The sequence below is a fragment of the Vigna unguiculata genome, chromosome 4 (genome assembly GCF_037176805.1).
Source record: "Vigna unguiculata cultivar grain cowpea cultivar isolate G323 ecotype 2 chromosome 4, ASM3717680v1, whole genome shotgun sequence".
Classification (NCBI taxonomy): domain Eukaryota; kingdom Viridiplantae; phylum Streptophyta; class Magnoliopsida; order Fabales; family Fabaceae; genus Vigna; species Vigna unguiculata.
The window spans coordinates 33,887,092-33,904,803 of record NC_140795.1 but is presented as its reverse complement, the minus strand read 5'-3'; the positions used below and the strand labels follow the sequence as shown (position 1 = coordinate 33,904,803).

General features: G+C 34.2%; 1 protein-coding gene and 1 pseudogene across 1 annotated transcript; both read right to left on the bottom strand.

Annotated features, from left to right (window-relative positions):
- Positions 1-2,281: 2,281 nt before the first annotated feature.
- On the bottom strand, positions 2,282-3,715 carry LOC146887059 (uncharacterized; annotated as a pseudogene).
- Positions 3,716-6,699: 2,984 nt separating this feature from the next.
- On the bottom strand, positions 6,700-7,443 carry LOC146887058 (uncharacterized). Its single transcript, XM_085672007.1, has one exon. It carries the CDS (start codon positions 7,441-7,443, stop codon positions 6,700-6,702), a length of 744 nt encoding a protein of 247 aa, XP_085528133.1.
- Positions 7,444-17,712: the final 10,269 nt, after the last annotated feature.

The following is a 17,712-nucleotide window of genomic DNA, read 5'->3' as shown; positions in this document are numbered from 1 at the left end:
GCCACACATAATTTCAACTCATGAATTGTTTTACTTTCAAAAGCTTTAATCCAAAGGGGAAAAAATCAATCACATTAGAGGTTGTCCTTTGTTTGCCCTTACTTTGTTTGGTATTATTTTCTATTTCTTTTGTTGTCTTTATTTTTGCCTAGACCGCCCTATTGGATTTTCAGTCTAGCAGACTTTTCTTCATTTTTTCTTTTCTTTTTTTGTGTTCAAAGACTTACTTCAATTTGAACTCATTCTAAGACACATGTCCCTTAATGATGACCTCCATGGAATACAATGGAGGAAAGGTGATAGGAAAAGAAATGAATTTGGGCAATTCCATGTACACAAATTATAGCAATGTTTCAAAAGTATGCCACTTTTCATAAAAAAAATTATGCATTTATTCAACTAACTGATTTGACCAAAGAATAATTTATTTTCTCCTCTTATTTTTTTTTCACCTTTCGCAAGATTTCATGAATTTATTAACAAAAAATTTGAAACAATTAGTTTTTAATTTATTATAATGAAACTTTTGTTTTAAAATGTGGTGTTGATGCATGTTATGTGTTATGCAAAGTGACACGAAAATGCAAGATGCTACAATTTGGAAACTACCTATACATATGCATGTGAGTGTATGTATGGTATGTACTATGCAAGGTGGCATGAAAAAACATTAGGATGAATATTATGCATTATACGACATGAATCCAGAGTGGATCCATGATATGTGTCAAGTGAATGTAAAAATGTTATTTACCTTAAAAACTATGTGCATGGTACCATGAATGAAGACAAGATGTGGATGTAATGCATGTATGCGCCTCGAAAGGCCATTATTTATACGTTGATACAAATATGACACAGTTAAAAATTAACTATTTAATTTTATAAAAATGAAAAGATTAAAAAAAATAAAGAAATAATGCACGCTCCCTTTATGTCCTTGTCCTAGAAGGTGTAGAGAAAATCTATTTTCTAGGTCATATGATTCTTCCAAGGATAACTCTAAATTATCTCATAGACCTCTAGAGTTGAAGTCAACCTCAGGACATAATCCACAACGATAGGCGACCTAACAGATGTGGCATGTCAAAAGGAAGCAAACTCTAGATGAAGTCTTCCCAATAATCAAGTAGATATGAGATCTAGCATAACAATCGTTGGACCTCCACTCCTTATGGCTAACTCAGGTCCGGGTATAGGACCCCAATATTAAAATGAATGCACTAGCCTACCATGTGTAGTGTGTGAAGGGAGCAACCTAAGACTACCCAAATTCACACCTGCAAAATAACCAGAAAATTCCTAGACATATATAACAATTGTCTTCTACTCTAGGTTCAATAATTTTAACAATATAATCATATGAGGACATCAAAGCAAGTAAAGATGACATCAAGACAAACAAAGATAGATAAATATACATAAAATAGAACAAAAGACAAGGGGAAAACAAGTATATTAAAACAACATACCTTTTGCACATTCAACTAATAGGATTGGCTCTCAAACATGTCCCTAGTGGAGTCACCATCTGTCACAACCGAGATTGCGACGGGACGACAAAAATAATTTAAAAAAAACATAGGAATCGCCACCATAATTTATTATGGAAAACTATAGAAAAACCTTAAAAGAATGGTCTTCGAAACCAAATTTGGATTCGGGAGTCGGTTACGTGTGGGAAAGGTATTAGCACCCCACAACGCCCATCTTAAGACAGTTCCCTTTTTAATTAAGTGTGCAAGATAGAATTTGATGTTTAAAATATGTGTTGTTCCCCACAAAATCAAGCAAAATAGAAAAACACATACAAAAATAATAAAGATTAAAAATAAATTATTTTTTTTTATTTTTTGGGCCTGACGAGGATTGAACCAGTGGCTAAATCAAAAGGCTCTAAAATAAGATTCTTCAAATTGATGTGTTGTAAAACATGTTTCATATGCTCTTCTTTTTGGCATATGCGTTCTTTTTATTGCTTATTATCTTACATAAGTTGTGCCATCTTTTCTTCAAATGTCTTATCCTTAGCTTTCAATTCACCACCTCTACCCCTTGATGTCATCTACAAGTGAAATTATTGCATATATAACATTTGATAGAGGTATGAAATTAGAACAATCAATTTTCAACCAAAAAAATGAGTTAATTATGATAAAAAGACTCAAACTTGATTGTATTTTCTACAATAAAATGTGTTGGTTATCTTGCCTCTCATCACTGCAATTAAAATCAAAGTCATATTGATGTAAACCATTATTAACATGAGATATACAATCAATTATAATGCATCAATTACCGAAGTGGTATATGTGTCATCAAAATCATTATCATTATCAATGTCACTCTCACTTCCACTTGAAATATAATCCACCTCATATTCTTCATCCATGTTTGTATCATTTAGTAAGTTTATTGTTATTTCTTCGCCCTCATTATCAACATCAACAAGAGAATCATGAATGAAGTCTGAATCAACATGTAGCACTACTTAAAGTTGTAGAAGCTCATTCTACTACAAGCTTTTGTCTTAATTACTCCTAACCAACCTTAGTGTCCCTCGAGATATTTGGTGTAATAAACTTGTTCTGCTTGTTGTGCAAATATAAATGGATCATATGCTTTATTATATCTTTGTGACTGCTTTACTTGAATGATTCCATACTTATTATCTACTTTGGTTCCTATATTAGGAGTATTATCAAACCATTCACATTAACTAAATTCATGTTGGCAAGTGAGTAAACTCCAATTGAATAATATTAGACAATACTCCATAGAAATATGACTATAATTGACCATTACTTCCTCATACATAAATACCATATTTAGAGTAATTCATGCCTTCACTCCAATGAATAGAGTGGAATTTGTATCCATTGATAACATAGACAGGCCATGAATCAACTTTTTGCTTTGGACCCCATGCCAAACTAACCAATAATGGATCTTGAATATCATTTTCTAGATTAAGAACCTACATAAGAGAATATATATTATACTATATGAGTCTGAAAATAAAACTTGTACAAGTGGTAAATTAAAAACGTACATATTGTTTGAACCATGTAGTAAAATGGGATGAAATGTCTTTATCAATTTGAGCATCAAAAGCAGTACGACTAAAATCTCGTAAGTATTCAACATAAATACTACAAAGAAAGAACCAATTACTCAAACCACACAAACTAACATAACTAACATACATGTAAAAGGAGTAAACATCATCTTACTCAAGGTACGGTTGAACCTCATCACAATTTTGAAGAGTATACAATTGGGCAACATCAAAGTCTCTTTGGTTTATATTCTATGTGATGGATTTTCCAATTGCTCTTCCTAGGTAATAGAAAATTGAAATAGGAGGAGTAAATGAAGAACATTCACCTACTTCAAGGTTACGATGGATCCTAGTCCTGCTCATTTCAACATGATTAGGATAATAAAATGAGGCAAATGTTGATGTTTCCTCCACTAAGTAAGCTTCACAAATAGAGCCCTCCACTCTAGCTTTATTTTTTACTTTCTTTTTTAAGGAGTGTAAGAACCTAAGAAATAATATAATATTGCATCATTTAAAATATTGAAGAAATAAATAATAAACGGTGTAAAAGTGAATAGTAATTTTATACCTCTCAAAAGGATAAATCCACCAGTATTGGACTGGACCACCAAATTTTGCCTCATAAGGTAGATGAATTGGAAGATGTTCCATGGAATCAAAGAAGCTTGGTGGAAATATTTATTCCATTTTACACAATAACATAAGTATATTTCTTCCATTACTTTTATGTATTCAACATTTAGTGTAGTGGAACTTAATTCTCTAAAGAAAAGGCTCAGTTTAATGAGAAATTTCCAAATTGATTTTGGCAATGAATCAAATGCAATTGGAAGCAATCGTTGCATGAAACACGACGGTCATGACTTTTCATCCCATGTAAATTGGAAGCATATCCATCTAGAAGAGTAAGTTCTTTAACCCCCTTACAAATAGATACTCTTTGGGATTTGTTGAATGTATATGCTGCCTTTGGTTTGATAAGTTTGCCATCACCAATGTCTTTCAATTCTAACTTTTTTTTATTGCATATTTCTGCTACATCCAATCGACCCTTATTTGTATCTTTAGTTTTCCTTTGATATCCATCACAATGTCAAACATATTCATGAACACATTTCTCTTTGTGTGCATAACATCAATATTATGACGTAAAAATTGGGTTTTCCAATATAGCAACCTCCAAATATTCTATGTTAGTTTTGACTTGAATGAGGTTGAACACGTCGTGATATATTTAACTAACAAAAAAATTAAGTAAAACATAATAAAGTGCTATTAGAGATTGCCTTAACTTCAACTTTTACACATTCTTATCTCTCAAACATTCATAAAGAAATATTTACAGAATGCCCTAGATGTGGTAAACATTCTTTTGAGTCAAAACTAAATCATTCTAAGACATGTATGTATTAATAGAAATAAGTGTTCTAAAACATAATAAGCCATATGACCAAAAGAAAACCAAGAAAATGAGTAGCATTGAAACTACATCACGTGAAAGTGAATAGCATCAAAACCAACCCACACCGCTACACTACTACACCACTCGAGTAAGAACGAAACACTTGCATGTACCACATGATTGAAGAAAACAATCTGCACCTCTAGAAGTCTAATAACAAGAAAGAATGGAAGCAAAAGCAAGTGGGCCCTTCGGACTCTAACAAATACCCAACATGTGCTATTAAAACATAAAGAGGACAAAGCTTTCTCGCACCAACTTAAAGCATGATCTCATGATCTCATTCTATTACACCACGTCACCATGGAAAGATTCAAAGCACCTATTGCACCAAACCTCAAGAAATAAGGTTGACCCAAGGAAAATGATTTGAGCAAATGAGAGAAGGAAATAATTAAACTTATATGTGGTTTGACTTTTCTTCCAACAAAAAGTCCTGGTGCCCACCTCATACAAGTCCCATCACTTCTACAAAAATTTTAACCCTTAAATGCATGATCCACAATTTGGAAGACGCATTGCACTGTAACATACACACAATCACGGTTTCTTATGCCCAAAATTTTATTCCATAAAGTGCTGAATAATTGATTAAACGATGTATAGTATTTGTGAATAAACAAACGAAAGCAAATGCTGCACCCCATTCCTATTACTAACGCTACACCACAAACGAAAGACGTTAAGCATAACAAGGTTTTGAAGGACCCCAAAGCATAAAAAAAAACTTACATCCATCCTAAAACATGCACCTATTTAATGTGAAACAACACCCATTTAATGTGAAACAACCCCCAACTAGTTCACGCACCACAAACATGTATAAACAGGAAGTTATGCAGTCCAAAGGCAATCCACAAAGCACTAAAACAAGTGGTATAAAAAGCTAGAAAGAATCAATAAGATAAAATGCTAAGTCAATAACTTACTTGTGTTCCAGGTTCACAACTCCTGAACGTTGTCTCTACTTCTATTTTCTCCCAAGTCTCACATCTGTTGCAGATGCACACATTAATAAGTTAACCCACCAAAGAATGGTACATTTATTTTTCAAACTAACTTTCTAGATTTTATAATTATCCCATGAGAATAAGACTAACAAGAGTGGAAGAAGGAATTGTGGACAAGACCACTTCAAGGCATGTTAGGTGTGTAGCAATGTGTGACAAAAGAGGGGTCATTTATGATTCCTGCATGGAATTTAACTGATATTTCAGGAAATGAAAATTTGGCATCCAACTAGCTTGATATCTAACATTGTATGAATATCTATTTTCCTTCTACTTGTTTCTTATGATAAATGGGTATTACATTACATTTCCCTTTTTATTATTCAAAAATCAAATGGGAATTGTTTACTGAGCATCAATGAATGATACTGAGAATCAGTGAACTGTCACTTGTCTAGCCCATGCAAACCAAAATATTTACTAAATTCAAAACTAGTGAGAATCAATTCAAAACTTAAGTAAATGTCACTTGTTTACATGCTATTTGTTTGAATCTAATACACATCTCATGTAATCAGATCATATATTATTCAACTTTCCCCCTCATTTCCTCCTTTTCAATTGGCAAAATTTAAACATGAAAAATGTGATAATAAAGTAGAAAGTTAGAATATTATTAGTGATAATGCATAAACTTATGCTTGTTTTTTACTCAAACTCTAATATCATATCTTTAGATTTCACCATTGCAATACCCATCTCCCTGTACTCTTTTATCAATGCTGGAACAGTAATGTTGTTGGTAGCTGCTATGGTTTCACTTTCCTCAACAATTTAGAAGCATTAAGCATTCTTGCTTTGAGAGGTAAAAGCAGTCATGTTTCCAATTCATCCACTAACCTACAAGTAAGTAAAGAAACTAATGTAAGGTACTATATAACAAACAATTCTCTTTTCAATTTCTTAGAGTTTTTCTAACACATACCGATAGAATCCAATAAAACAGTAAAAGGAATTTGAAAGATAAAATTCAATGTATTATTTCAATATTCTCAAAACAGAGAGGTTTAGTAACACTCTCGTCCCATCCCAAACCAACCTATCCTTTGGTTTCCCCTTTCAAAAAACCAGCCCCCCTTCCTTTAGGACCTTCTCTCTCCTATACCCCATGATCCCTCTCCTTCCCTCCTCACAACCACGTAGACAATTCTGTTGCAACCGAATTAGTGAGTGTGTGTATGTGGACCCCAAGTAATGGGCTTCCATTTTTTCCTCTCGTATACCTTTTGAGCCTTCCTAATTTGCCCTTCTATTTCAATTTTTGTATCAACTTCTCCTCCCTTAAAATTCACCTTGTCCTCAAGGTGGAGTTCTGGAAAGGCTTCCATCATCTTGGACACGGATTCCCATGAATTTTCACATTCTGGCATATTCTTCCATTTCAGCAGTACTTCTAACAATTGATCATTTTCTCCACGCACTGCTAACACCTTTTCTGGTTGGACTTGTAACTCCAATTCATCAATCACATATTCTGGTAAAGGTTGGACAACAACATCAGCTTTAAGAGTGGACTTCAATAAAGATACTTGAAAAATAGGGTGTACCCTACTATAATTCGGTAATTTCAACTTATAAGCCACTTCTCCCACCTTTTCAACAATTTCATATGGACTATAAAACCTTGGGCTAAGTTTCTTATTAATTATCTTAGCCAATTTCTTCAACTTATAAGGTTGTATCCTCAAATAAACCACATCTCCAATCTTATACTCCATCATTCTTCTCTTTTTGTCAACCTGTTGCTTCATCCTATTTTGGGCCTGCACCAGGTGCTCTCTCATCATGTCTAGCATTTCATTTCTCTCCTTCATCATGAATGAGACTTCATCTAGGGTTGTTGTTGCCATATCTCCTTTAATCATTGGAGGAGGATCTCGATCATACATGGCTTTGAAAGGTGTCATCTTCGTATCCACATGATAGTTGGTGTTATACCAATATTCAGCCCAACTAAGCCATTTATGCCACTACCGGGTTTAGTACTTGTCATACATCTCAAATACGTCTCTAAGCCTCGATTTACTACTTCCGTCTGCCCATATGTCTATGGGTGATAAGCATAACTGAATTTTAACTTAGTTCCAGCCATCTTAAATAACTCTGTCCAGAAGGAACTCATAAATATCTTGTCCTTGTCAGAAATTATGGATTCCGAAAATCCATACAATTTCACCACCTTTTTCAAGAATAACTCAACAACATCTTTGGCATTATAAGGGTGTGCCAAAGCAATAAAATGAGCATATTTCGTGAGCCTATCCACCACTACCAAGATAGTGTCCATCCCTTCTGATTTGGGCAACTCCCCAATGATGTCCATAGAGACATCTGTCCAAATTTGTTTAGGGATAGGCAAAGGTTGTAACAACCCTCCAAGACTCAGTGTTTGATATTTATTTCTCTAGCATACCTCACATTTCTGCACATACCCTGATGAGTGCGTATTTTTGCCCTCATTCAGTATTTAATTCTGGGTAATTAATTGAATTTATGTGCTTAAAGAGTGATTTAATTGATAATTCTGATAATTAAGCTATTTGAGCGTGTGTGATAAAAATGTATTAAAAAGTGATTTTTAGCTGCATAAATTATTTTTGGATATTTTAACGTTTGTTGATGCAGCTGAAGTTAAGATTAAGCTCATTAAAGGTGGGAAAATAAATTGATTGAAATTACAAACACCTTTTAATAAAGCTGAAATTAGCAAGTTCTGGAAAAATCACTTCTGCACCCCAGTTTTTACTTATACACTCCCATCTTTCTAAATGGGTCTCACAAAAAAAAAACCTATTATGCACCCCCTAATATGTCTATTTACACCCCCTCCTACCACTTAAATTAGATGTAACCAGATATTGCCATGTGGCAATCCTTAACTTTTAAAATTAGCCAACCAGAACAAGCCACGTGGCATTAATCCTTGCAAACACATCTACACCAATGAAACACTGACACATCATCATCCTCTCCTGAAACCCTAATCTCTCCTCTTGCACCATGGCCGGCAGCCACTGCTCCGCACCACCATCTTCACCATGTTTCCGTCGCCAGACCACCGTCAGCCATGGATCTCGCCGGAGTAGCACCCATTCGGAAGTAGATTTGTGTCAGCCACCACAGTTTCCTCATCATCTCCACGCAGATCGTGTCCTCTTCTTCAGCATCTGTTGCCTCTCCGTTTCGCATCTGCACATCACAGCAACATCACGCATCCAATCACCATTGCAGACGCGAGACCAGCGCATCCGCAACTGCAGCGCGCCTCCAACCACCACACTTAACGTGCAGCACCGCGACGAGCACCATTTCCTCACGTCGTCACAGCAGCGTCTCCGCACCGCCACAGCAGCGGAAACCTCAACACGCGAAGGCGAAACAACACCAGAACGTGAACCAGAGAAGCTTCCTCGTGCACCACCGTGGCCACTGCAGACCTGCAACCAAAGTGTGCAAACATGGCCACCGCGAACCTGCACCACCACCTGTAACCAGAACGCACCAGTGGCAGTTCGAACCTTCGAACAGATTGGGAACGCAGCAAAACGCGAGCCAGAATGCACGAACCAGCGCGTATCTAAACCAGCAGCCGTTCATCGCTTCCACCACCGCGCCTTCGTCGTCGAAAAACGGCAGCCGCAGCCATCATCAGGTAGTAGCTTTGTTGGAGAAGAGTAAGAGAGTGAAACCCTAATTCTGGAGAGAGAAGGAGCTGCCACGTGTCAGTCTACTATTGCACGGTCAAATGGTCAAATCTGGTCAAGCATTCAAAAGCTAGTCAAATAGTCAACTCTGGTCAAAGACTGGTCAAAGGAAAGGGGTTTAACTGTAAATATTGATATTTTTGGATGCCTCTGCAAAATTGGACTACAAAATTGAAAATAGGCTATTTAGAAAATTAATACAAATATTATTTGGTGATAATTTATAAGATATCTTTAAATAATTAATTTATTTAATTATATCATAAATTATTAACCAACTATATTTGTTAAATAGTCTATATCTCTCCAAATATATTTGAATATTTATCTTTATCTTTATTTTAAAAGATATTTGAGAGGTTTTAGCAACAGAAAAGCCTAGTCCAATTCCTATATAAAGAGACCAAGGGAGAAGTAGAAGAAGACAAGCTCAGCACTTCAGAATTTAGGAACCCTTAGGGGGACCTAATTTCTTTCTCTCTCTTTTCTTCTCTCTATTCTTCCTTTATTATTCTTTTGTATTCCATGGATTGCTAAACTTCTTGGGTTGATTCCATTGTAATTTCATTATGGATTCTGAGGTTAGAATGAAATAATTTCTTTGTTCTTTTTATTATTGTTGAGGTTTTAATTCATCTATGTCTTTTATCTTTGAATCACGTAACAAGTAATGATTTTAAATCTATATGCATGTTGATCATATGAGTTCAAGGGTTTTTAAATTAAATTGAGACTTTACTTTGATTTTATTTAGAAACTTTCACATGATTAAATGAGTTTTTACCAATAATTGAGACTTTACTTTGGTTAAAGGTATTTACTCTAATGAAAATTAATCGAGACTTTACTTTGATTAATTAAGCTTTTTATTTGGTGAGGAGATAAAAGAATAGACATGATTAGGCATAGTAAAATTTGATTGAGACTGTACTTTGATTGAATTTACTATGGATAATCTAAAAGTTCTCACTTTTAATTGAGACTGTACTTTGGTTAAAAGTGAGAACGCCAACAAATTAATTGAGACTTTACATTGATTAATTTGCAAATCTACAACAATAATTAATTGAGCAATAATCTTTAGATAACCGATGATGAATCTATTTTGAAAAAGCAATGGAATCAATCTATTTTTTTTACTATTGTTTATATCTTATTTTATCTTCTTATCTTTATCCTTCATATTTTTATAATTTTATTTGACTAACTCTTGTATAGTTTTATAAAAACTAACTTGTTAAAAATCAATTCCGTGTTCGTTGGGAGACGACTTTGGGTTACTTTACCCTTACTATTTTGTTGACTACTTTCTTAACAATACTGAAGTTGTTATAGATAAGTAGTATTAATTTGATCGCGTCAACGACAACGTTATCAAATTTGGCGCCGTTGCCGGGGAACACGGTTAGAATTTTTGTCATTTTAGTTCTTATTTTCATTTTTATTCTTTTGATTTTATTTTTTATTTTTTATTTTTTCTCAATTTTGGTTCTAACATTTTTTTTTATTTTCTTTAGTTATTTTATTTTATTTTATTTAGTTATTTTTTTTTAGGCATAATTTTTGTTTGAGGATTTTTGTTGGGAAATTTGTGAAACTAGTTGGGAAACACTTTGGCTAAGGAAAGACAAGGTACTTAAGTTGTCCATTGTGACACACCTCTTTCCTAGAAGTCTACTCAACAAGCTTTCAATTTATTTCTTTTCAGAAAATCTCTTTCAAAAATGCAAAATAGTTTTTCATACGAAAATAATCAACAATATGATTTTCAAGTGAATTATGATTACTATCCACAGCAACCACGTGATTCATACGATTATCAGCAACAAATTGTCACACCTACTTCTGCACCTGATATAAGTGGGTTAACTTTACGACAATTTAATGATCTATATCCTAGATCATCTTTTTTGGGACATGAGCAACAACCATATTCTGAGTGTCCACCTCAGCAATCATATGTTCCAAATAGTTTTCAGCAACAATATGTAGCACCACAGCAATTTGAAGCAACGAATGGACCATCCTACAAAGAAGTTATGATACTAATGGGTGAAGTTATAGAGAAATTAGAGTCCATGGATGAAAGGTTGCGAGTTGATCAAAGATGCAGAAATATTGAGCAAGAGTGGTACGAAAATAAGCAAATATTGTCTGATATGTTGAGGGATGCAAGTAAGAACAACTTCATAGAATTACTTGTAACTGTTAATACCACCCCTCAACCCCATCAAAGATTTCCTAAAAATCCAGATTTTAATGCACTTCGTCATGAAATCAAAGATGTGCTTCTGAAGTTGGCCATCAGAGCTGAACAAATGTCTGAAGATTTGAGTCTGCTAATGAATGATACAGTTAGAAAGGTCACTTTGGAAGATATGATGAATATGATGACTGAAATGATGAAGATGAATCAGACAGATCAGAAAGAGATGATGAATGCCGCCACAAAAAGCTTGCAGAATCAATTTGAAAAATTGATAGCGGAATCACATCACACTGATATATCTACTGATAGATATAATGATGCTCATAGTAATATGTCTACTGATGGACATATCAATTTTGCTAAAGATGTTGCTGATGAAGAAATTAAAGATTCTCACACAAACATATCTACTGATGGATATGTTGACGATGCTCCATGTGAATATAAAGTTGTACCTGTTGATGATGTTATGAGTACAAATGATCATTTTCAAGAGCAAAGTTGTGAGAACAATACAATGGAGAAACCAAGTGCAGTTGAAGAGAAAACAGTATTCGAAGATGCATCTAAAGCATCTACTATTGCAACTGACTTGGTTAATGATGAAGCAGTAGAGTCAACAACACTAGGTGAAAATTTTTTCTCAGAAGATGAGATTATAAGGATTACTGATGAACTAGTTAACCATCCGAATGCACCTGATGATGCTCAAGTTGAGTTGAAGCCACACACTCCACACATCAAGTTTGTTGATGTGAATGATGCAAATAAGTTTTCAGTGGTTATCTTTGTTGACATGGCTGCAGAAAAAGAAGAAAGGTTGCTACAAAAGGAAAAGAGGTTAGACTCATATTCTTTTGAAAACATTGTTGATAAAAAAGTTAATTTGCATGTATGTTTGTTTTTTATTTCTGTTTTTAATTTTAAAAATATTAAAAAAATTTCAAAAATATGTGTTTTTGTTTTTAAAAATAAAAATGTAAAAATTAAAAAAATGGTACAAGCTGATTTGTACTTTGTAAAATTAAAGAAAATAAATTTTGACATATGGCCAGATTGAGCCAAAAGTCACAAATTTTTTCGTTTCCTCCCCAAAATAAGTCCATCAAGGACATTTTTTTGAAATAAGTGTGGGGGAGACAAATTGTAGGTAGGATTTTTTTTTTCATTTACAAAGAAAAAAATTATGATTTCTTTTTGAGAATATTGTGAAAGTATTAACTTTTTACTAAGTGAAACTTTTAAACAATATGTCTCATAAGAAATCCACAAAAAATATTTCCCTGCTTTCAATAAAACATATTGACATTGGATTTTGGGATTTGATTCAGTAATTGGGATGATCATAATTCTAGAAAAATAAAAATCATGTTAATATGGGTGGATTGTTTCTATGATTTGCTAATTGAGTTGATTTGAGAATTTCTTGATTAAATCTTTTGTGAAAGAGTTTGACCTTGTGAGTCTTGAGCCTTAATGCAAAGGATGGTCTGCCATGTGCCACTCCTATTGTTTTTCTTGAGTGACTTGCTCATGTTTGTTTATACTCAAATATTTAGCTTGATTCTTTTGTTTTGTAACTTAGGTGAATATGCATGATTTGATATGACTGAGGCATTTCTTGTTTTTAGCTACTTGGCCAAATAAGCCCACCTTGATATTAATCCATTGGTAGCCCCTTTGAGCTTTAAACCTCTTTTTCTTGTTTTAAGCCTATTGCAAAACCTTGAAAAGAAAAAAAGACCATATTCTACCTTAGGAAGAAAGAAGGAGCTAATGGATTGTGTTCAGGAATGGTTGAGGAATAAAGTGTGTGGGTGAGTACCTCACCCACAAATTAATAAAAATGGCAAAAGGAAAAAATTGTTGATGAAAAAAAGTGTTGAAATAATTGCTTTCTAAAAAAGAGAGAGAGAGATCAACAAGCAATAAACACAAAAGAGTTGTTTTTGAAATTATGCTCCATTATTCTTTCTATATTTTAATTTCAAAAACCCAAAAATCTTAAAATTTTTCCTACCTTTGCCTTAGCCCCATTATAACCTGTGAAAAGTCCTCATTATCTTTGAATGCATATTTTCTGAAAGTTTGTGAATATTAGAGTCTTGTTAAGTATTATGAGAGTTTACTTACATGAGTATTTTGAGTGAAAACACAAGCCAAAACACTTGAGCGAATTTTGGTGATGAAATACACATTTAACGTGAGTGTTTTCTTTCATAATTGATTATCTTGTGAATTCAAAAGATTAACTCATGTGTGAAAAATAAAATCTTTCCGTTTGTATATGCATGGTAACTTAATTTCTAGAATATTGATTTGTCTCAAGTAAGGTTCATTCCTTTGATCCAGTGTTGATGTGAAATAAAATACCTCAGAAGAAGTTTTGAAATTGCTTGATTTTGCCCAGGAGTGCAAAAGGATAAGTGCGTGGGTATGATGAGTGCGTATTTTTGCCCTCATTCAGTATTTAATTCTGGGTAATTAATTGAATTTATGTGCTTAAAGAGTGATTTAATTGATAATTCTGATAATTAAGCTATTTGAGCGTGTGTGATAAAAATGTATTAAAAAGTGATTTTTAGCTGCATAAATTATTTTTGGATATTTTAACGTTTGTTGATGCAGCTGAAGTTAAGATTAAGCTCATTAAAGGTGGGAAAATAAATTGATTGAAATTACAAACACCTTTTAATAAAGCTGAAATTAGCAAGTTCTGGAAAAATCACTTCTGCACCCCAGTTTTTACTTATACACTCCCATCTTTCTAAATGGGTCTCACAAAAAAAAACCTATTATGCACCCCCTAATATGTCTATTTACACCCCCTCCTACCACTTAAATTAGATGTAACCAGATATTGCCATGTGGCAATCCTTAACTTTTAAAATTAGCCAACCAGAACAAGCCACGTGGCATTAATCCTTGCAAACACATCTACACCAATGAAACACTAACACATCATCATCCTCTCCTGAAACCCTAATCTCTCCTCTTGCACCATGGCCGGCAGCCACTGCTCCGCACCACCATCTTCACCATGTTTCCGTCGCCGGACCACCGTCAGCCATGGATCTCGCCGGAGTAGCACCCATTCGGAAGTAGATTTGTGTCAGCCACCACAGTTTCCTCATCATCTCCACGCAGATCGTGTCCTCTTCTTCACGCATCTGTTGCCTCTCCGTTTCGCATCTGCACATCACAGCAACATCACGCATCCAATCACAATTGCAGACGCGAGACCAGCGCATCCGCAACTGCAGCGCGCCTCCAACCACCACACTTAACGTGCAGCACCGCGACGAGCACCATTTCCTCACGTCGTCACAGCAGCGTCTCTGCACCGCCACAGCAGCGGAAACCTCAACACGCGAAGGCAAAACAGCACCAGAACGTGAACCAGAGAAGCTTCCTCGTGCACCACCGTGGCCACTGCAGACCTGCAACCAAAGTGTGCAACCATGGCCACCGCGAACCTGCACCACCACCTGTAACCAGAACGCACCAGTGGCAGTTCGAACCTTCGAAAAGATTGGGAACGCAGCAAAACGCGAGCCAGAATGCACGAACCAGCGCGCATCTAAACCAGCAGTCGTTCATCGCTTCCACCACCGCGCCTTCGTCGTCGGAAAACGGCAGCCGCAGCCATCATCAGGTAGTAGCTTTGTTGGAGAAGAGTAAGAGAGTGAAACCCTAATTCTGGAGAGAGAAGGAGCTGCCACGTGTCAGTCTACTATTGCACGGTCAAATGGTCAAATCTGGTCAAGCATTCAAAAGCTGGTCAAACAGTCAACTCTGGTCAAAGACTGGTCAAAGGAGAGGGGTTTAACTGTAAATATTGATATTTTTGGATGCCTATGCAAAATTGGACTACAAAATTGAAAATAGGCTATTTAGAAAATTAATACAAATATTATTTGGTGATAATTTATAAGATATCTTTAAATAATTAATTTATTTAATTATATCATAAATTATTAACCAACTATATTTGTTAAATAGTCTATATCTCTCCAAATATATTTGAATATTTATCTTTATCTTTATTTTAAAAGATATTTGAGAGGTTTTAGCAACAGAAAAGCCTAGTCCAATTCCTATATAAAGAGACCAAGGGAGAAGTAGAAGAAGACAAGCTCAGCACTTCAGAATTTAGGAACCCTTAGGGGGACCTAATTTCTTTCTCTCTCTTTTCTTCTCTCTATTCTTCCTTTATTCTTCTTTTGTATTCCATGGATTGCTAAACTTCTTGGGTTGATTCCATTGTAATTTCATTATGGATTCTGAGGTTAGAATGAAATAATTTCTTTGTTCTTTTTATTATTGTTGAGGTTTTAATTCATCTATGTCTTTTATCTTTGAATCACGTAACAAGTAATGATTTTAAATCTATATGCATGTTGATCATATGAGTTCAAGGGTTTTTAAATTAAATTGAGACTTTACTTTGATTTTATTTAGAAACTTTCACATGATTAAATGAGTTTTTACCAATAATTGAGACTTTACTTTGGTTAAAGGTATTTACTCTAATGAAAATTAATCGAGACTTTACTTTGATTAATTAAGCTTTTTATTTGGTGAGGAGATAAAAGAATAGACATGATTAGGCATAGTAAAATTTGATTGAGACTGTACTTTGATTGAATTTACTATGGATAATCTAAAAGTTCTCACTTTTAATTGAGACTGTACTTTGGTTAAAAGTGAGAATGCCAACAAATTAATTGAGACTTTACATTGATTAATTTGCAAATCTTCAACAATAATTAATTGAGCAATAATCTTTAGATAACCGATGATGAATCTATTTTGAAAAAGCAATGGAATCAATCTATTTTCTTTACTATTGTTTATATCTTATTTTATCTTCTTATCTTTATCCTTCATATTTTTATAATTTTATTTGACTAACTCTTGTATAGTTTTATAAGAACTAACTTGTTAAAAATCAATTCCGTGTTCGTTGGGAGACGACTTTGGGTTACTTTACCCTTACTATTTTGTTGACTACTTTCTTAACAATACTGAAGTTGTTATAGATAAGTAGTATTAATTTGATCGCGTCAACGACAGCGTTATCAAATTTGGCGCCGTTGCCGGGGAACACGGTTAGAATTTTTGTCATTTTAGTTCTTATTTTCATTTTTATTCTTTTGATTTTATTTTTTATTTTTTATTTTTTCTCAATTTTGGTTCTAACATTTTTTTTTTATTTTCTTTAGTTATTTTATTTTATTTTATTTAGTTATTTTTTTTAGGCATAATTTTTGTTTGAGGATTTTTGTTGGGAAATTTGTGAAACTAGTTGGGAAACACTTTGGCTAAGGAAAGACATGGTACTTAAGTTGTCCATTGTGACACACCTCTTTCCTGGAAGTCTACTCAACAAGCTTTCAATTTATTTCTTTTCAGAAAACCTCTTTCAAAAATGCAAAATAGTTTTTCATATGAAAATAATCAACAATATGATTTTCAAGTGAATTATGATTACTATCCACAGCAACCACGTGATTCATATGATTATCAGCAACAAATTGTCACACCTACTTCTGCACCTGATATAAGTGGGTTAACTTTACGACAATTTAATGATCTATATCCTAGATCATCTTTTTTGGGACATGAGCAACAACCATATTCTGAGTGTCCACCTCAGCAATCATATGTTCCAAATAGTTTTCAGCAACAATATGTAGCACCACAGCAATTTGAAGCAACGAATGGACCATCCTACAAAGAAGTTATGATACTAATGGGTGAAGTTATAGAGAAATTAGAGTCCATGGATGAAAGGTTGCGAGTTGATCAAAGATGCAGAAATATTGAGCAAGAGTGGTACGAAAATAAGCAAATATTGTCTGATATGTTGAGGGATGCAAGTAAGAACAACTTCATAGAATTACTTGTAACTGTTAATACCACCCCTCAACCCCATCAAAGATTTCCTGAAAATCCAGATTTTAATGCACTTCGTCATGAAATCAAAGATGTGCTTCTGAAGTTGGCCATCAGAGCTGAACAAATGTCTGAAGATTTGAGTCTGCTAATGAATGATACAGTTAGAAAGGTCACTTTGGAAGATATGATGAATATGATGACTGAAATGATGAAGATGAATCAGACAGATCAGAAAGAGATGATGAATGCCGCCACAAAAAGCTTGCAGAATCAATTTGAAAAATTGATAGCGGAATCACATCACACTGATATATCTACTGATAGATATAATGATGCTCATAGTAATATGTCTACTGATGGAC